A 22,361-nucleotide genomic window follows, 5' to 3' on the forward strand; every position below is an offset into this window, starting at 1 on the left:
TATGAAAGTTAAATTTAACGAAAATATCAAAGGCAAATGAATATATTTATATATAAATATAAAAAAATATTGATAATATATTAGAGATATCACCCGAAATAATTAATTTAAAGGAACTGCTAATAAACAAGTCACCTAATATCAATATTTTACATGATATTTCTTCCAAATATTATTATGATTTCAAGGATGACATTATCAATAATAAGTTTGATAACCTCTAAAAATAAATAAACTCAAAATACTATAGTTGTTTTAACCATAAATTGAATTTAGGGACATTTGATGTAAATAAAGAAATTACCTATGAGTCTGTAACAAATAGATTAGAAAAATTATCAGAGGTATTTAATTTTTTTTAATTTTCAGTTTATACTTTTTGTTTATTTCTAGTGTCTAAATATTCTTATAAGTGAAGATTCAATACTTCATTATTATCTTAAAGAGGATAGCTATTGTAATATAGACTTAAACCCAAAAATATCAAAGGAAGAAAAAAATAAAAACAAACATGCTAAAGATCAAGCAATAATACTTAACATTTTGGAATATTGCAATTATATTGTCAAAATATTTGATTTTATAGCATGCCCTATACAGAGCAGTAAATATAATAGCATAATAAATGTTTTCCTTTTATTTATTGACTTTTGCAATAGCTTAACAAAAATGCAATGTTCATATAAACAAAGGTAGAGGAATAATTTGCCCTATCTCCTTTAGATGAGTGCCCTCTTAAGAAGTGGAGTGATATAATATTTTTAATGTGGGGGGGGGGGGGTAAATTTTAACCTGTTGCTTCCAAATTTATTTCAATCATGAATACAACACTAGGAAATGTAGATTTTCATTTAAACTTTAATATTTAAATACAATAGACAGATTTCTTATAGTAGCAATTAATTTCACCTTAAATCTTGTTAATGGCTATGTCTAAAGTAGGGACCATATAAATCAATTTATTTTTAATTATCTCACAGGATTTTTCATTTAGAAGTTACATTAATTTTATATTATATGGAATTTTATCTAGTAATGCATACTACTTAGTTAATCTAATAAGACCTCTTTGATAACTAGCAATTTTTAATTACCCTAGGCATTTTATATTTCAGTAAATTTTGCTAGGCCTATTTAAAAATGAAAAATAATAAAATTGGCTTTTGTCAGGAAAAGTTCTGGGAAGCCTCGTGATGGATTTTATCTAAGATAGAGGATCACTATATCCATTCCTAAGACAAATTTGTCTATTTTACTAATTCAATTTCCACTGATGATTAGTATTCTCCCTAAAAAGCCTTTTTCTTTTCTCTTTTTTTCAAAAATTAATTATTATTTTAAAAATTTCCTCGCATAACATAATAAATTATAATAAAACAATATTATTTTCTGTTTTTTTAATAGAAATTTGGATTTAAATTTACTAAGAATCATAATGATATTTAGAATATTCATACAAATAATAAATGTGATATTTAGAATATTCATACAAATAATAAAATTTATATTTTGTAATTAAATTATTTAAATAATTCCGTTTTTATAATTGTAAATTATTATATAAATAAATTATATGGGAAAGTCAAATAAATTAAAATTCAATATCTCTCACTTTTTCAAGTACATAGTGGCCCAATTTATCAAGAGAATTTCTAATAGTAGTTAATAGGAATTTGATTGGAACTCAAATTTTGGTAAAATTAGGGAGTTGCCTGAATTATCAAAAGCTTAAATTAGACAGGGCTGACTGTACTTTAAAGAAATTGTATTATAGATAAAGATATGTTATGTTATAAAAAATAGTATCATAGTTACAAATATCGGTGATTACTTCCAATGCTATATAATTAAAAATTCATTTCATAATTCATTCTCTCACATACTTTTTAAGCTGCTACATCTAATTTAAGTGCCAAAATATTCAAATTGTTGACTCAAATTTTAACTAATAATGATGAAGAATGTAATTGTATGTTAGATGAAACAATAGTTGCAAATACTCTTAATAAATTGCAGGAAATCATTGAGTAAAATAATGCATGATTTATATATTTGTTTTTGACTTTACATTTTTATCCACCATTTCTCATTTGATATATTGTAAATAAAATCATTTAATGCAAAATCTCTACCAACCAAAGAGAAATTTTAAACCTCTGGTAGTAATACAAAAAAATATTCTATCATAGTTAACTATGGCACTCATAATTTAATTTAAAAGTTTATAATATTAGATAGAGAATTATTTTCTGAAAGTTGAGATGCTCTTCAAAATAAAAAAATCTTTGAAGATTTTTTGATCAAATGTTAAAAATTCTAAATCTTTTTTTTTGTAAAACATCTTTTATAAGTAAATCTTTTGTGATTTTTATGCATAAAAAAAATCTTTCATGATAAATTGACAAATTTTTTAAAAAAATGTTTTTAATCTTGGGTGTGTCCTAAATATCAGGAATATAATTCGTAAACTTTCGTAAACTTAACGAAAAAAGCAGAGTTGTTAATCGCTACTTTTAAAAGTAGCGCGCTACTGCTATCGCTATTTGTCAAAAAAAGTAGCTCACTATTAGCTATTATTTTTCAAAAGTAGCTTTAGCTACTTTTTTAAAAAAAATTTAGAAACAAATTAGTTTTATTTTTTGCTTGTAATGTTATTGTATAGTAAATATATAAAAATCAACATTTATAAATATTAAAATATAGTTAGTTTTGATTATAAAAAAATTTATGTAACAAAAATAAATATTTATGGTAATTTGTTGCCTTTTATAAGTTTTTACCTAGTGTTATATGTCCAACTATCTGCCGTGGTACATATATATGATATCTCTGATAACTCTACTATTAGAGCGTCTTTCATCACTTTAAAGTTATCTGCTATTTTATTCATTGTCCGGCGACATAAAATTGTTGTATCAGAGGATAGAGTTTTAATTATCATGGTAAATGATGGATTACAACCAAGGACATTGGCTGAACTGTATCAATTATAAAATCAACAATAACTTTGGCCAATTTCTGAGAAATATTGGCATTTGGATTATTAATTAATTTGGTTTGATTTGAATTAGTCTTTTTGGATGTAGAATCGCCTATACCAAAATTATTTTAATGTTTCCCCATTTCCTTAAAGATATTGGTACAAACAGTCTTATAAAATAAACACTATTAGAATGTAATGATGACAATTTACCTTTTGGTGTTTCTTGAGGTTATAACTGGATTGATTTACATTTTAAAAAAATAAATTTGAAGCCAGTTTTGGTTTTTATATTTATTTTAGCAAATCAAAGGAATGGGAAATTTGTATTATAGCTATTAAGTGCATTTTCTTCCCTGGTATTTTCCATTTTATTAATATCATTGTCTGAATCACTTTCAATGATTTGGATATCCATAGGCGATGACATTTTTAATTATTAACCCGTGATTTAGGTTTATAATACAAATGAAAATACAAATTACAAATTGATAATATATTTCAATTTCAAAATTAAATAATAAATCCTAAAAATTATAATTAATTATGATATTATATTTTTTCAAAAAATGTAGCGCGCTAAAAAATTAAATAATTACAAAAAAAGTAGCCTCAATTAGCTATAGCTACCAAAAAAAGTTAGCACGCTAAGTAGCGCACTACAAGTAGCTCGCTACTTTAAAAAGGGAACGAGATTATGTAAAATAAAATAGTTGGTTAAATCATTTTTTTTAAATTTATCAAAATTTATTAATTTTTTAAAGTTTGAGAAATTATAAGAATTTACTAAATTTTAATTTAGGCTGTGTCCTAAATCAAAAAAAAAATTTCTTAAAATTTTTGCGAATCGCAAAAATTACGGGAGATTTGGGAGATACGAAACATGTCCCGATTCATACATTTATTTTCAATTTTAAAATGTTTGATATGAATGATTTACAATTTCTATTTTTTATATTATTTGTTGATACGACTGAGCGTAGAAGAAGGCATAGATTTTTAGAAGGCCGGTATATATGATATTATTTATATTATATGTATTAATTCTAGAGATCAAGGACTTTTTAAAATATTTGATAGTATTCCATCTTATCCTGACAAATTTCGTCAGATGTTCCACATGCATGTGGAAACATTCAACTACATTCTTATAAATTTGGAGTCTATAGACACCGCTATAGTTAAACATAAAAACATAATTTTATTAAATTTTGCCTTTATTCCAGAAAATTTTTTCTTTATTTCTTCATATGTAAGATTAAAGTTCTTACCAATCTCTTCTAATTTGATTTTGCTAGCAGCGGTGTCTCTATATTTAAGATCACTAGTGCACCATAAATATCTATATCTTCTAATATTTTCCATTAATAAATATTCGGTTGCCATTTTAATCCCTCAAATTGTAAAAGTTTAAGGAAAAAATGATTAAAGTTTTACGAATCGTATAACTTTTAAGAATCATGTGATTTGCGCAAAATCGAAAAAATCATTTAGGCCATCATTTTAATTTTCCATTAAAAATGGCTTATATTATTTTTTTCGTTAAATTCGCGCAAATTGCGCGAGATAATTTTTATGCAATTTTTGATATTTAGGACACAGCCTTAAGTATATAAAGTTGTTAAATTTTTACGAAAAAAAGAGTAAACATTATTAATTTATGTTTTCAAATTGCAGTTATATTAATCAACATAGGAAGTATTTAAAATGGGTAGTATAAAATTTATAAAAAAAAATTTAATAAAAGATTGTGTGTGTTCCTTAATTTTATAAAGTTACGAAAATTTTTAAAGTTTGAAATTTTTTAAAATATATTTAGGACACACAGCCTAAAAAAATCTTCAATTTTGTGATTTTCAAAAATTTTCTTTTTTTATAAAAAAAATGTCTGCTTCTGTTCCGAAAGTAAATGCTACCTTTTTAATAGTTTGGTCGTCCTTTTTATATCACCAACAATATCTATACAGATATTTTTATCATAACTAAATTATTCAGTTTAAAATTCCCTTTCACCGTTGAAATTTCATATTTAAAGAACAAGAAAAATAGATATTCCAATTTCCGCAATGTAGGAAAGATTATGGCAAAAATGATTTGAAAGAGGGAAAACAATTTCTTTTTATCCAACCCCATTATTTTACATATGACGTGAATTTTTTATAATTTACTTTATTTTTCTATTTTTAATATATTATGTGATATTTTTTTTTCTTGCTCCCTTTACTTAATAATTTAAAAAAAAAAAATTAGAGAAATGCATGAGTTATTTCAGAAAATTTTATTGGATTGCCTCAATTTTGCAGTGGTACAAAATAAATCAGCTATTTCTACATTTATAGAAGGTATAGAAAGAGAAAATTTTTGCTCTCATTATGACATCGAATGGAAGGATGGCAAAATTATTGGTAACCCTTATATTTGTTTTCATCTTTCTTTTTTTAAACATGACTTTGTTCCCTCAAGTTAGCGCCAATTTGCAACTCGCGAATTCGCGCCAACTGTGATTGAGGGATGAAATTAAGGGAAGATTTTTAGATCACATGAGCACATTTAATATTTAAGAAAAATGTTTAGCTTTTAGAAGGAATCGAAAATTTTATTTTTAAGAGTTCAAAATATTTATCATTGTTAGTTATAATTTGAACTAAAAGTAGTTCATACTTTGTCAAATTTTTAGGATAAGTCTACGGAGTAAAACGCGCTAGCTAATTTACAGTCCCCTTTCAGGTCGTTTTTTGTTGTTTCGGAAAAGCAAATTTGGTATTATAAACGGTACTTCCGTTAAACTAATACGAATACGCGAAGCAGATATAGGGACACCGCATATAAATAACATATTCTTTTTAATCGATAAAACACTAAATTGACCTGCTAACTTGGCTGATTATAATAAGCTAGGGTTAATTTTTTTTAATGATATCTCTCATTTAACATTTTATAATAGTGCGCACAAATTGAGCCTTTGCGTTTTGTCCTCCTTTTTTTTTTAAATAACAAAGGTAACTTATCCCATGTAATTGAGGTTTCTTTTTTATGCTGTGAACTAAATATCAAAAAATTTAACTTTAGTAACTTTATTGCAAAAAGAGAAATGAGCTATTTTTGATATAAAAATAAAATAGTGTCCTAAATCATTTTTTCGAATTCACGATGATTTATTAATTTTTTAAAGCTAGAGAAATTAAAAATTTCATAAATTTTAACTTAAAATACAAAAAAGTTGTAAAAATTTATACGAAAAAGAGTTAGCAATTTTCAAATTATAATAAAAAATAGGCAGTTAATAATCAAAATGGGAAGTATCTTAATTAAATGGGAAGTATAAAAATAATTTGATAGGAATTATAAATTTCAAAACTTTAAAAAAATTTTAATGGAAGATTTTGGACATTTCATAATTTTACGAAGTTTCGAAAGTTTTAAAATTTCGAGGTTTTTTAAAAATATATTTAACGTCGATTAAAAATTTTAACTGTTATAAAAAATAATTGGTTTTTGGAATTTTATCTTCTGCTAAGAAATTATATTAATTTCTAAGAATTCGCATTTTAAAGTGAGAGGTGTGTATGATAGATTGTGTTATGGAAAAGAATAATTGCTTGAAAAATAAGACAAACTGTACTAACCAATAACCAATAAATACAAAAATTATAAAGCGATAAACTAATACGAAGAAAACCTAAATATTTTAAACATGTTTTTAGTGTTAGGTCAGTCAATAGTGATTGGAAAATAAAAGTAGGAATTCTTATGTCATTCTGAATATTCTATATAAAGATAATTCTACATTTTATATAATTTGGGTAAATAGGTTTTGTCGACTTACTTTGCGAAAAAAAAACTACACGATTATGTGAAAAGGGGTTTCGCATATACGCGCGTTCTCCTTAGGACGGAACTTAGGTCAACGTGTTAAATGAATGAATTGGTTTTTATAATATATTATCGTCGGTCTTTTTAATTCATTAATTTCTAAATATTTCATTTTAAAAGATAAGTTACATTTTATATAATTGGGAAATGAAGAATAAAAAAGTCCTGAAAAAGTATCCCGTTTGCGTTTTAAAAAATGTTTTAACGTCAAGCGATAATTAAACTAATTTGTACGTTATTATTTGAAATTCATTATTTTGCTTTTGGAACGCAGCGTTTAAAACGCTTAATTTGTGCGCACTATAATGTTTCAGGGTGTGTTTTGCGATTTTAAAAAATGCTCAGCACTTCCAAATATAGGTATTTTAGGGGAATTTAAAAACTTAAAAATGAGAATTTAATCAATTTGTACGATATCATTTGAAATGCATTATTTGCGTTTAAAAACACTTGATTTGGAATCATCAAATTCTTTGGCCTCAAAAAATATTTAAAATTTTTCTCGGTTCTATAGTAGTTCTCGCCTTTGGAGTTTTATTATTACTATTATTATTATAAATTATTTTAAATATAGGAATTGAGAAGCTAGTCGAATCATTACCTCTAACTGTGCAATGCTTTTCTAAATCATCTCAAACCCTTCCTTTTCAATCATCTAACGAGAAGACGCCCATTCAAACCAGCACTAAGCTGCCTTATAGAGAGTTTATGGCGGATTATTTTTTAACGCTGATTTGCGCGACATCCCTTGAGTATAAATTGCCCGAGGTTGGTTATTGTAAATTTTTTATATTTAGGATTTAAACTAATAAATACATTTTGCTTTTATGAAAATTATTATTTTAATAAAAAAGTTTAGAATGATAAATTTTATATAAAAGGAAAAATATCACAAAAAACGAATAAAAATCGAATAATAAATTCGTAATTTTACTATTCGGACAAGTAATAAATTATTCGATTCGTTCAAAAAAATAAATAGATTGTATTCGATTCTTATCGATTTTATATAATGATTTATAAAATTGTACGTCTTAAAGTCTTACATATGACATGTTTTAGAGCCCTTGTCCTAATAAATTGTTATATATTTTTTTTGGTTCGCCGGTTCTCCCGATTTAATAATCGATCATATTTCACCTGTATCTTAATGTGTACCCAAATCGGATTCGTTTCATATAAAACTGAGGAAAAGTTATAACAGAGATTAAATTTTCGACATTTTAATTTTATAATCCATCACTTAAAATTTATGCGTTTTTTTTAAATATCACTTTTAAAAGCTAAATTTTATTTTAATAATTGCAAACTAACTAATAAACTGTAATATTATAAAACATAATTTGAACATTTATTAAAGTATATCTCTAAATCTCACAAAATTACATCTAGTACAGCAGGACAGATAGCAGCGCCTTGATAAATCTTGAATATAGCCCGACTTAGTTTGTTAAATGGCTTTTTTAAAAACGGCGTACTCAATATATTTATTATCTATAAAAATATTACAAGACAGGACATAGATTTGGACATTTATAAAGTAATTATCGGCATAGGCAATATTTTTCTGGTTAAAATTGAATTTGTTTTTATAAAAAACTGGAAATTTTCATCTTTCTTCCCATAATTTCCTGCTCCACGAACTGTGCCTCGAACATTAATATTAGTTCAACGCTATTTCATCAATATCTTCTTGAAACACCTCATTCTTAAATGTGAACCCGCCACCCTGCTCGTATCATTTTAATAAGTCGATGCTTATAATGATTGGTTAAATATTTCATGTATTTATGAAATTTTTTTTTATATTTTATTTAAATCTTACATAAATATGAAAGATATAAAATTTTTCAAAAAGATATAATATAAAAATAATTAACTATTGTTTAAAAATTCATATATAAATGAATGTAAAAAATTATTTATACTATTTTATATTTGATTTTTAGTTAACCTCGAAGATTTTTTACACTTATTCTTTTTCATAGATTTTATTAAAGTGGACTTTCAGATATATATTTTCGGTTATTGGAAAATAAAAGATAAAAGGTTTTATATTAAATCCGTTTTTTAATTATAACAATTTTTTTTAAGGATAATAATATATAATAAAAAACAAAGTAAAATAACCCTTGTTTACATATGAATCCTATACTTCGGAACATGCATATAACTCCATTTTTAGGGTAAGGTTTAAAGAAGTGACAATTGCTTCTTGTACAGCAGGATTTTGAAATGCATCTACCGCTATATTAGCATTTCATGCTTTCTTAAGTTGTACCTCTATCTTTGTCATCGGAGGTAAGAGATGGATTGAAAATTATTTGCAGCATACACAGATAATCACCACACTTAAATTAAAAATAAATTCAAAATAGTCATATAATGCTCCTTTTCAAACATATATTTATTTTTTTCAAAAAGAACACTTTGTTTGAAAATGATGTGATTAAAAAAATATTATATTAATCCTACCCCCTTATCTTTCTACCATCTCTCTACTTAGTTAGCTGCTCGTGTTGGTTGGATTTAGAAAAAAGTGGCGAATAATGGATTCCTCTAAAACTCTAAGAATCAAATGGCTTTCTAAACATAGGGAAGCTCGAATGCATTAACCTAGCTTCTTGCCCATGACGATTACGATGCGTAAATATTTTCATAAAAAATGAGTATATTTATATTATCACACGAGATTAGCGTAGGTCGTCATATATCAATTTTATTAAAATACAATAAGGTCCATTTTTATTTTAATGTCTGTTCTTGGAATCACCCGGTCGCTTTCGATATTCTATATATCATTCCCCGTAGCATAGGACCACCTAGTTGGTTTCAGGGAAAAGTCCGGTCCTTGCTAGATACGAACCCAGATATATACTGCAAGATACATATGCACTAACCGACTAGATCTTAAATTCTACTCGAAAACCACTTTTTTTGGTATATAACAACAAAATTATGACGCTATAATAAAACACATGAAAAATAAATAACGCTTAACGCTCTACTTTATTACCTCATTTAATGTTGATAATTTTTAAACCACCTAGGTGATATTCAATTTACGTATCATTTTTAAGATTATTTTTATATGGTAAAAAAAATCTATAATCTTTATTAATTTTATATGTATACGAATCAGATTTGTTAATTTTAAATTGAAATTTTAGGAACATTTTACCTAGTCCCATTTTAAAAAACATAAGTCCCAATCCATCTCTCTGTATGACTCCAATCATCGCTAATCCTAAGTTTTACTATAATATTGATTGATTTCGAATATTTAAAAAAAAATTTATTATCAATATTTAGACCTTGGAATTTATGGATGGCCCATGTTTTAAGAAAATATCTTGCGCATTCAAAATGCTAACCTTACTATACCATCTTCAACTAAAGAACGTGGCCTTGCCAAGCGTTGAAAAAGTTAATTGTCTACTTGAAAGTATTGAACGAGATATAGGCACCATTTTAAATCGTGGCGAATCAAAGGATCACAACATCAAAGAGTTAAATTTTGTAGAATTTTGAATAAAATTTTATATTATCATAGTATAAGAAAGGTGCCACCATCTTATCATTATTAATCAATAAATATAATGCTAATCTCATAAGAAATTTGAATTTTTTAATAGATAAATAGATTTAAAAAAAATAGGTTTTCTATTTTATATAATAATAAGAGAAGAATTTCGATTCATTTATGAAGAACTGATCACTTGCATCAATGACGCGCACATTCCTCCTATAGATGGAAGCCATCACATAACTGAGTTCCTTTCAATTAAATCTTCGTTGGAAAAGGGTAAACTATACAGACTAAAGAATCAATGAAACTTTAGGAACCTTTATAACTAAAGAAAAATTTCTTATCTTTTGTTAAAAATATTATTCATGTCGAATGGTTCAGAATATTTTTTTTAGCTGTCCTCGGTTAAATAGTAAGGCCTATTTCGTGAATATATTTTGTCCCACATGATAATGATTACCAGAATGATCCCACCTAGACCCCCTAAATGAACTATGCTCAGCACCCCCCCCCCCCCCCCCCCAAATTTTTTTTATCCAATTATAAAATGAATATTCGACTGATTGACGGAAATTTCAGTGACACAATTTCCTCCCACTCTTTCGTTTGGAAGGGGATCGGGACTTTAACCTCTAACCAGCTGATCGATTATAAAAAAGAAAAACAAACGACAAAATTAATTTTAAAAAATATCCTTATGGTAAATTTTTTTTTAAATGTAAAAATTTAACTTAAGGCATAAGTGTTAATAAATGTAACATTTCCATCATTAAATAAATTATATCTTTAATTTAAAATTTTAATTAATTTTTTTGTTATCATTTAAACCATTTAGATTTATCAGAGAAAATAAAAAAATACGATCCGAATGGTTTTGATGCAGATAAAGTTACGGATAACACATTCGAGGACATATTTTACGAATTCTGTGCTAATTTTTTGGCCATGAAATCTCATCACATGAATGTATTTCATCCCGTCTATTACGCTATTTATAAATCGACATAGAAGATTTAATTGTGTTTCAACATAAATTTATATTTTCACTACAATAAAGGAATGCGAATTTCTAATATTTTGTGGGATTTTTAAATATAATTTTATAAAGTTTTAATCATCCGTTTTACATGTAATCGAAAATATGATTTTCTCATTTTCAAATTATAATAAAACAATAATTGGAACAACTATTCTCACCTGTATTCTAGCGGTGTCTGCGTATTATATTAAATATATATCTCATTCATTAATTAAATTGAAATCCCAAATCATGATTAATAGAATTATATGATTGATTATTAAAAAATGGAGATTTAAAATATACTAAATTCTATTCTCAAAGCTAATGTAAATAATCTAAAACTAGTTTTCGTTTCTAAAATCATCAATGCATCTTGCTATAGAAATAAACCATCGATGGCTGTGAAGTGAATATCTATATTTTTAAAAATAATAAAATATTAACCATATCCGCTGAAAGTAATTATTAACGTGAAATTTAAAAAAAATCTAGCAAAAAATAGTTTTTATATATTTAATTTAAATTTCCTTAAAGATAGTAAAGGGATGCTTTAGCCCTAGGCTTAGTAATAAGATTCATTTAAGTATAAAGAAAAATACACATTTATTACTAAAAAAAGGTTTATTTTTGAATAATTATTTATCATGATATCACTCCAACATAATATCAGAGTCAGAGATATCAAGGATAATAGGTGGTAGATTTGTTTCATCTACGATTTTAATTATTATTATTTCACTTCATACAATTAACATTAATATTCTACTTAACACTTTTTTTAAAAATATTTAACTTCCATAAGCACCGCTTATATGATACCTGAAATATATCGCAACCTTAATAGCTACCTTTATACATGTAATTAAGTATATTTTCTTACACTAAGAACCAGTGGATTCCTGGGGCTCACATCGGAGCTATCTATGCTAAATACGTATTTTTTGTATGCCTTGCTTTTTGTAAACAGTGGGTTGTTTTTGTCAACCTTATTTGACAAATCATTATATTTGATGATTTTGAGTCTTCCATTTAAAGCAACTGCGTGTTCGACGTTTGATGAACTTGGAGAGTCTTCACCAGAACCGAAATTCTTATTTTCTGGATTTAAGGCCTTAGTTGCATTTCTCGTGCCTTTATCAGCAAATATTTTGGTCTTTGAACCATTAATATCTAAACCCGTGGGGGAAGTTCTTAAATGTAAAAAAAAAATTATTATTTAGGAGTGAGAGTAAAATGGAATCTCTAATTATAGAGTAATTTAACATTTTATAAATTTACCTATCGAGTTTGACATCTGGGTTTATAGAAGATATTAGTTGATCACCATTATCTTCGACTGTGTCTTTTGATACATTTGAAGTAGATAATAATTTATCATCGTTTCTTTCGTCTATATCTCCTGACCTACTTTGAGTATCATTCTTTTTTCCTGCTATATCTGAACCCGATCCGCTTAAAGTAGATAGCCTATCATCATTCATTTCGGTTATATCACTTGATCCACTTGGAGTAGACGATATTATATTATTAGTCCTTCCGTTTGCGTCTCCCGATCCACTTAGAGTCGATGATTGTTCATCGTTTTTCTCTACTACATCTCCTGATCCACTTAGATTAGGTGATAGTTCATCATCGTTCCTTTCGACTGTGCCCCCCGATGCACTTAAAGTAGATGAATGTTCATCATTGTTTCTCCTTAGTAGGTCTCCCGATCCACTTGGACTAGAAAGGTCATCATCCTTCCTACCGACTACGTCTCCTGATCCGCGTAGAGTAGAAAATTGTTTATTATAGTTTCTTCTGGCTACGTCTCCTGATCCACTTAGAGTAGATGAATGTTCATCATTGTTTATCTTGACCACGTCTCCGGATCCATCTAGATCAGATGCTAGTCTATTTCTATCAACTACGTCTCCTGATCCACTTAGATTAGATAAGAGTTCATCATCACTCCTTCTGAATGCTTCACCCGATCTAATTAGGTTTGATGAATGTTCATTATCGTTTCGCTCGACTATGTACCCTAATTTACTTAGAATATAGGATAGCTGTTCATCGACTACGTCTCCCGATCCACTTAGACTGGATGAGATTTCATCATCGTTTCTTCCCCCTATTTCTGCTGTTCCACATATATTAAGTGATATTAACTCTGTTGACCCACAAAGAATAGTTAATATTTTACCATAGACCCTTTTTGCTACGTCTCCTAATTCACTTAGAGTATTGGATTTATCGTAGTTTCTTTTTAATATATCTCCTGATCCGCTCATAGCAGATACTAGTTTATCATCGTTTCCTTCGACTAAGTCTAATATCGTGTCATAATTTGTCTTTTCTCTATCTCCTGACCTACTTCGTGTATAAATTTCTTCAATGTCGATATTTTCGTTTATGTATCCTGATCCAGTTAAAAGAAATGGATCACCTGATCCACTTAAATTTGATTCTAACACAATTCCTGGAGCCGAAATTTCAAAATTTCCAGAACCAGAGATAGTTTCATCATAAATGCTATTATATTCTTCTATATTCTTATCGTTTAAAGATCTTTTTTTTCTTCCAATACGTTCACTCATAAATTGATCGCTATCTATTTATTTTTTTAAATAAAGCCAAAAACAGTTTCATAATATTTTTGTAAAATTACGTTAGAGAAAATATAATAATTTATAAAGGTTCGCCTGGCCCGAAAATATTTTCGTTCCCGCGTTAGACAATTTGGGCAAAATATTTTTGTGAATCGGCCTTGAAGTTGACATTTAAGCTTAAAATTAGGCAAATTAATGTAGTTTCCCTTCATAAAAAGTTATTACGAGCCGGCCCAGGTTATATATACAAAATTATTTTACGGATCGGTCTTAGCTAAAAATCACTGATCCTACGGGCTGGGTCGCTTCAACCTCTAATATTGATAATATAATTTGCTATTTAGATTTATCACAATTTAAATAAAAAATTAATATGTAATATATAGTCTTAAGAGCCTTTTTAAATAGATTTAATTTCACCTATTGATTCTGGATATCTGTCATAATGATCTAGATCTATCTCCGGTGCATGGCGTTGGCGTTCGTCATAATAAGGTCCATATTCTTTTTTTGCATACATATTTAATATTGAATTATAGAAGTATTTTAAAAATATCTATTTGAAATATCATTTTTATGAATTATCTATTTTAAAAGGAAATTGTACTAAAGAATAATGCCTAAATCTACTATTCGTTTCTTTATTTATATTATAATTAAACATCTATTAATACTTGGAGAATCAAGGTAATTTCGTTTGCGGCTGCTCATGCTTGTAATATTTGAATATTTCATATGTAATGTATCTAAGAAGCCTTGATTCTCTATATTGAACTCTAAATATTTGCATGTTATATATAAGAATTTTTGTCTATAAAATAATTTAACAAAAATATATGTCAATGTCAAAATGTTGTTATTTTTCATATATTTTTTACGAGTAGGGATAAAAAAGAAAAAGCGAAATTTCTGAAGAGAGAACCGAACGAAGAATTCTAATCCTGCAAGACCATTTCAATCGGAATAAACCATTTATTTAAATTACTTTTTATAAAATATATATATAATTCGCGTCGCGTTAAAAAGAAAAATTATTTCGGGTAAAATTATATTCTTAAATCTTAAAAAGCGAGTATGAAAGAAAAAGAAAGAAAGATCAAAAACTGATTCAATAAATTATGATTTTAAATAGAATATTATTTAATAAAACTATCGTAAAATGTAATTTATAAGTAACTCTTATAAATTTTTTTAGCTCTCACATCAGTTCATTTAAAATGAAACCTGAGAAAATGTCACCCTTTCTTAAAAAAAATTTTTTTTTTGTAAATTTAATCCTGTTATAGAACTAATAGAGAAGAACATACGTAAAATATACATTTAATGCAAAAAAAAATCTTCCCAAAAGCAACTCATCCCTGCCATAAGCTGAATTTCCTTATAGGGTGGGGTGGGGAAGGATTATTAGGCGGGGATTTACATCATAAATTTTATTGAAGGCCTTTGGGTCCACTTATTATAGGTCTTCGGCTATATTATATTTTTATAAAAATAATTTTTGGGTTTCACTTATTTTTTTATAAAAAGCTTTTTTTCTAAAAGTTTTAAATTATACTCGTTATTTTAAAAATCTATTAACTTACACTAATTTTTCTTTCAAATTGTTCTTTACAAGTGATATATTTTATACATTTGGGGAATAGGTGTAGAGGGTATATTAGATTAAAATGAATACGAGAACAGGCAAATTCGAGATGGGGATGGGGAGAGGGGGTGAAATTCCCCCGGATTTCGCGCCTGATCCCTGGCGACAACTTAACGGATCCATAATAGTATCATTTATATTAAAGAACAATTATGTTTTATCACAAAGAGTACAATTATTTAAATATTTTTTATTATAAGTTTTAACGTTCATTCTTTTCTATATTTTTTAATTAGAAAACTCATTTGAATTTATTAAACTGTTTTTAGACTTCATTGTATACATGAATTTGTTTTTATGTCGACTTACATGAAAAAATTAAGAATATTTTTAATAAAAAAATTTATCAGTAAATTAACTAGTTGAGTAAAAAAAAAATTGATGTTACTAAAAATCATGGATTGATTCTTCTGAAGGTACACTGTTATATTGATTCTGCATCCAGATATCTCCAAAAACTTTAGATTGTCTCCTAGGATTTCTAGAATTAATAAATATATTCATGAAATTTATAAATCTAAATGTATGTTAAGAGAAATTGTTCAAAAATGCGTATTCAAAATTATGTTCATTATAATCAAGACCGTCCTTTAAAATGATTTCTTAAAAAAAGAGAGGAGGGATACTGTATACTGTACATGAGTTAGCTTTTATTTGCTAAATTTGATTGTATTCGACCAAAGATCGAGTATTTCTATCACTTTTCGCCATTTTAAAGAAGATCTAGAATACGAATTAGTTATTAAATAAAAATATGCAAAAGATCATCATATTTTTTTTAAATTATAAATACACTTTTATTTGTATAAAAATGTCTAAACAATCTGCAATATTTTGTTGGGGCTTCAATTTTTTTATGAGGCGGGTCCCCATATCACTTCCCTTGTAATTACGACCCTGATGATAATTGTAAACTAATAACTAAATATAGAGTTTAAAAAAATGGACTAGCATTGAATTGATTCTAAAGTTCTTTATTCCATAAGTTACCGTGTGTATTTAGATTATGGCCCAACTCAAGAAAATGGCCATTACAATTACCGGTTTATTTAATTTTCTATTTCCTTGAGTTAAACTATTTTTGTATATTTAGGGAGGGATATAACGTAGGAAAAATTTTCCTCTAAATAATTCCTATAGTTTCCTCAATTTTTGTAATGGTTTTTTTTATTGATATAAATAATCGCGATATCATATTTTTTTCCCATAGCTCAAAATGTTTTCTTTTTCACTATCTTTCAAAATTAATCGATTCAAAGGGTTATTTTATAAAATATATATCAGGGGGTTGGTCCCGGCTCATAAAAATGTTCTAACGAGGTTTTGGGCTCGGTTTAGCCCAGCTCGGCTTGTAATTATTTTTATCCGGTCCAGCTCGTAATAATTTTATGAAAGAAAACGACATAAATTTGACTAATTATTAACTTTTAAAACGTTTTCAAACTTTGGTAATTTTCCTGGCCCGCGGGTTAGGCTTCGGGCCGGGCTACGCCGACCTTTAATATATATTATTTACGCGATATTTATTAATAAATGAAAGATTTAGTATGGTTTAGGATTGCCAGAATTAATTAAGTCGATCTTGTGCTTAAGGAGCTCAGTTATTATATATTTCACTGTATTTTAAATATTATATGTTACTGTCAATATGCACAATCATATGTAGGCCTAAAACGAATTATTTGTTATTTGATATTCGAATCGATTCGATTCGTATTTTACGAATACGAATAACACAATTATTCGATTCGAAATTTCGAATCGAATATGAATAATGAGGAAAATTATTCGAAATTATTTATATATAAATATTTAATTATTCGCAAATATTTTATTGCAAGTAAAATAAAAAGAAGTAATTAAATTATCCTAGTGGATATCATTTCGTTTTATTTTATTTCCTATTATCAAATATCAAATCATAACAAGTTATATTTGCTGAAAAAGTTTAATTGAAGAAAAGGAAAAGCTTCAAAGTAAAATATAATTATTTTATTTTGATTGTTTCTCTTTAATCATTTTTGATGTTATGAACAAGTCAAAACATTTTTATAGAGTGTGCCTCTTTCCCATATTCTCGAGCTCCTGGCAGATAAATAACTAAATTTTTTTCACTAGTTCTTATTATTTGATTAGGAAAATCCTTTTCCCATTTAGTAACCTTATTTTTGGAAAATTTTAAAAACAATCTAATTCAGATAGTGCATTATAATATCTTCATCCTCTATTACATTGTCATAATCACCTCTAAAAATTATATTAATATAAAATATAGGAAATTTATGCTACTAAAGTATTTTTAATAAATAAAATCTATAATGAAATACTTTCTAAAATTTTGTTATATTTTATATGCAAAAATGTTTAGAGAATCCTTAAAAGTGTCATCTTTAAACATCTGTAAAAATTTTTTTGCAAAATATTTTATAAGCTTTAGAAAATTTTTCGAATCGAATCGAATATTCGACGAATCGAAACGAATAATGATTTTATTATTCGAAGCGATTCGTTTTTTTGTAGGCCTAATCATATGCATAATCTAATAAAATTGCCTAACATTTATTTATAGTACAGTTTTGGTATTTTTTACATATTCCAGAATATATTTCAGGCAAATTCAGATTTTTTAAAATTTAAAAAAAAAAAACTAATATGATTTTATAAAGAAAAATATCAAAAAATTTGTTGAGCACGTTTTTAAATGATTTGAAGATCCGATGCCAAAGAATTTATTCGAGTCTTTCCTTTCCTTATCATAACGGTTATGATTTTGTAGAATTTATTTTATATAATAAAATTGTTGGAATTATAAGAACCTTCTCTAATTCTGATGGATTCAGGCTTAGCTAGTGAACAAAGATAAAATTCCGAAAATAAATGTTTAGAAAAAGGGGTAAATTTAAAGAAAAAATAAATGGTAAAAAATATACTTAGAAATTTATATTTAAAATCTAAAAATAGGTATAAAAAAACCAGATCGAGACACATATTTTCAAAAGAGCTAATCTGTATTTTATGAGTAAAGCACTTTTGGATTGACAAATTGCTTATTGTTTTAAAGTTCTGATTTAGAATACTTTTCATAAATTGAATTATTTTTTTTTATAAATATAATCTATATATTTTCTTGAAACTTGAAGGAAAAACAAACCCTATTTTCCCAATTGTTTCACTTTATTTTCCCGAATTTCCTGAAAAATTTCCCCAGGTTATAGTTTCACGGGTAAATATACATCCCCAAATTTGAATCTTATAAATGTTTAACTGTATTGCTTTTAATAATATATAAATATATGCATTAGAGAAAATGTTTATAATATTTAATATACCGTAATTCACTAACAAACTCTGATTAACATAGATTTGGTCGAATGGGTTAAAGGGGACGCCATTGCTGTGTTGATCATATATCAAGGAGCATTTTGGGTCAACTTCTTCCTTTCTAAAACTATCTATATTTTTTTTATTTGAAATTTGCAATTAATTATTTTGTAATCTGTAATTATTCTTATCTAGGTAGAAAAAATATTATAATCAAAAAATATGTAATTTATTATCCAAAATTTTTGTTATATCTTCGAAAAATAATATTTGCTTACTTTCTTTCTTTCCTTGCATGGATATTAAGAATTGTGTATAGAATGATAATGATGAAACTTCTTTGCTATACTTAGAAGAAATAAATATTATTTGCTACAGATTGAACCCTCAAAATATTTTGGCCAGGTTAGGTTTGAGTTTAAAGATCAGATCAAAATTGTGAACCTACTTAAGTTCAAAGTTGGTTCGACAAAAATAGGTTTGATTCGGGTTCAGGACCTCAGTCAAATTTTTGAATTGCCAATCAAAAATTTATCTTTCATATTGAAAATCTAAATTATTAAAAAATCTATTTCTTAAGGTATTATATAATATTTATTTAAATTACACTAAAAAAAATACATAATTCGATCATATTTTTTTATATTAATATAGAATTAGTGTGGAGGCTCCAGTCATATTAAAATGTTGGTCTCTAGGTTAGAAAATTTAAAGCCCCCTCCCTCAAGATTTAAAATAAAATTGTCAATTTTTTTCACAGCTCCATCTTTAATCCTATTTAACATGTGATTGGTGGAAAAAGAAATTGATACTATAGGGAATCAGCAGGGGAAATATAGTATATAGGATTGTATATATTTTGAACATTGAATTATGATAAAGATTTAGACAACCTTTTTCCAAAATATATAATATCATATCTGATTTTAATAAACATTAAATTTTGATAAAGATATAAAAAAAATTCTAATTATTACTCTTTTTTTGATAAATAAATAAATACCTCCATTTTAAAATCGTAAAATTATAATAAGGTCAATTAATATAATATATAACATCAGAAGATAAAATGTGTAAAATGTAAGAAAATACAAAAAAATTTTAAGATTTAACATCTAAAAAAGCATAAGAAAATATTTAAATTGTAAATTTTAATTAAATCCAAATTTGAAAGAATATACGATAATTTTTCATTATAATAATATTAATAGCCATGAAGGAATGAGTCCTGGGTCAACCTATACAGAAAAAGATCAATAGCATTCGATATATTTATATTGTATTTTATTTCAATATTTGAAGACTGAATATCTCCAAAAATAAATGAATGTTTATTTAGGGATGAAATAAAATAAATATAATGGCCTTTTTTTCACTCATTCAGAAAAAAATTATAGGCAATTAAATTTTTTTTTATATAGTCCATACACATAATTTCACAGTTTTTTAAAAAAAATCCTATAGGAAGTTTTATAATTCATTTATACAGGCTCACACCTCGTCACAACATAAAAGCGTTTTTATCTGCCGTTAAAGATGTCCTGGTCTATTTCACTTATATAAACGTTATTATTTCCTCTAGTTTTGGGTGACCTTAAAGAAACAAGTCTATTAAAATAATTATATCTATGGAGAATAAAACTATCAAAATTTTATTAAACAATTCCCTCGGCGATTTATTTAAAAAGGTTTCGATGGATTCTACCTTTAAACCTATTCTTAAGCAATTACTCCTCTCTAGTGTGACATGTTCCTTTTTTTTAAAAAAGTATATAAAATTATTAACTTCTTTCATGTAGTTTTTAAATTTTAACAAATCTTGGGATGATGGTATTTTTTTTATTAAAAAATATAAGTTTTTGGATTGTTTAACGTAAATGGTATTCCAAGAAATAGTGTTGTTAAACGGCTCGTTTTTTAAAAAAAGGCGAACCTAATATTTTAGCTATAAAATATTACGCAGGACTAAAGATTTTGCTCATAGAAGCCAAAAAGAGTTGGATATCTATTTACGAAATCTTGAAGCTTGCTCAATATTATTTTGACTAAAATCTTAAATTAAAATGGGCAAATATTAAGAAATATCTCAAGCAAGAAGCCAAAAAAAGTTTTACTTTCACGCGCTTGATCTATGAGATTCGGTCAATTTTTTTGTTAAAATTCAAAGAAAAAAGAAAAAAAAAAAATTATTTTGTTAATGTAATATAATAATTTTTTAAAATTTTTATGATGTTAGAATCTTACGTTATATTTTATAGGCAGAATTCAATTTATGAAAGATCAATAACGTGCATTGTGATAAAAACTAAGAATCCTTTTCGTTCGTGACCTTTACTATTATAAAGTGTGGGTGGTTTAATGTTTTACATGAATATTCGATTTCTTAAATAATATGATTGAGGGGGCTAAATAAATTACATTATAAGAACTAAACATAGGTATAATTATATAACATAAATTCACCTCCAAGATAAAACAAAAATAATTTATTCAATTTTAAAATGAGAAAGACTGGTTCTATATGTCCCTCGAAATTACAAAATATATATTTTATGATTATCAAATAACAAATTTATGCTTTACATGGGAATCCCTCCACCAAACTTAGGAATAGGATGAAGTTTGATAATATAACTTGAAACATTATATAGTTTAGATTCATTTGAAAAAGGGGATAATAAATTAATAAATTTTTTTTTTGTTGAAAAATTCTGGAATTTTCAGTTTAAATTTATAATTATAAGCAACAATTAAAAAAAAACACCCTTTGCCCTAAATTTTTCTTATAGTTGGATCAGATTTATAATTAAATATTTGTTTTAAGGTCCTCGATTGTTTTAAATATAGCCCGATATACTTTAGATTAAAAAAAAAAGAAGTAAATAATTTAAAAATGAAATGATTTAAATTTCAATTATCTTTTGTTTGATTATGGCTAATTCCCGTGACAGTCGCGATAAAGAATGATTGGTTAATTGATTACTTGCGTCATGAAATTCGAGAATAAGTTGTAATAGTAATATTATCAGAGATCTTCATATATTGATTTTTTTTAGGTTCATACCGAAGCTAACTTCGAAGAATTTTCCCCTTTTCAAGCCCGACCCAATTTTTAGACAAAAAAATAACCCAATTTTTTTAAAAAATTATTTTTATATTTTATGGCCCTAATTTTTTAAATTTCGTTAAATTAAATAATTTTTGACGGCAAATATATTTTGTTAATTGTTCCAAAGATAAATTGAAAATATGAGCAATAAATGAATTGTTAAATAATTCATAATATGATTTTCCAACGTAGTCCGCGCTTTGTAAAAAAATATCCTTTATTTTTTAAATTATACCCATCACGGTCATTATGATTACGGTGGGCTGAACCTGCAGCGGTCTCTGTCTAATAT

General features: G+C 26.3%; 2 protein-coding genes across 3 annotated transcripts in view; one reads left to right on the forward strand and one right to left on the reverse strand.

Moving 5' to 3' along the window:
- LOC135925951 (uncharacterized) lies at nucleotides 1-11,503 on the forward strand. The gene is made up of 10 exons (XM_065461548.1): nucleotides 1-32; nucleotides 85-208; nucleotides 251-344; nucleotides 394-604; nucleotides 1,892-2,027; nucleotides 5,231-5,385; nucleotides 7,428-7,621; nucleotides 10,166-10,362; nucleotides 10,537-10,658; nucleotides 11,218-11,503. The coding sequence occupies exons 1-10, from the start codon at nucleotides 2-4 to the stop codon at nucleotides 11,388-11,390; spliced, it is 1,437 nt and encodes a 478-aa protein (XP_065317620.1). The 5' UTR covers nucleotide 1; the 3' UTR covers nucleotides 11,391-11,503.
- Nucleotides 9,024-22,361, reverse strand: part of LOC135925950 (muscarinic acetylcholine receptor M3-like) — a 26,749-nt gene continuing 13,411 nt past the window's right edge. The window contains exons 2-8 of one of the 2 annotated variants that reach the window (XM_065461544.1): nucleotides 18,969-19,091; nucleotides 16,028-16,120; nucleotides 14,669-14,770; nucleotides 14,415-14,498; nucleotides 12,682-13,996; nucleotides 12,284-12,593; nucleotides 9,024-9,204 (exon numbers count right to left, since the gene is read on the reverse strand). In XM_065461544.1, the coding sequence (XP_065317616.1) occupies nucleotides 9,124-9,204; nucleotides 12,284-12,593; nucleotides 12,682-13,996; nucleotides 14,415-14,498; nucleotides 14,669-14,770; nucleotides 16,028-16,037 (1,902 nt within the window). In that variant the 5' untranslated portion in view covers nucleotides 16,038-16,120; nucleotides 18,969-19,091 and the 3' untranslated portion in view covers nucleotides 9,024-9,123. Of the gene's footprint in view, nucleotides 9,205-11,485; nucleotides 11,818-12,283; nucleotides 12,594-12,681; nucleotides 13,997-14,414; nucleotides 14,499-14,668; nucleotides 14,771-16,027; nucleotides 16,121-18,968; nucleotides 19,092-22,361 lie in introns of those variants that run through there. The other variant, XM_065461545.1, reaches the window with a different exon arrangement.

This window comes from Gordionus sp. m RMFG-2023, chromosome 3 (assembly GCF_954871325.1).
Source record: "Gordionus sp. m RMFG-2023 chromosome 3, tfGorSpeb1-WG-v2, whole genome shotgun sequence".
Lineage (NCBI taxonomy): Eukaryota > Metazoa > Nematomorpha > Gordioida > Chordodea > Parachordodidae > Gordionus > Gordionus sp. m RMFG-2023.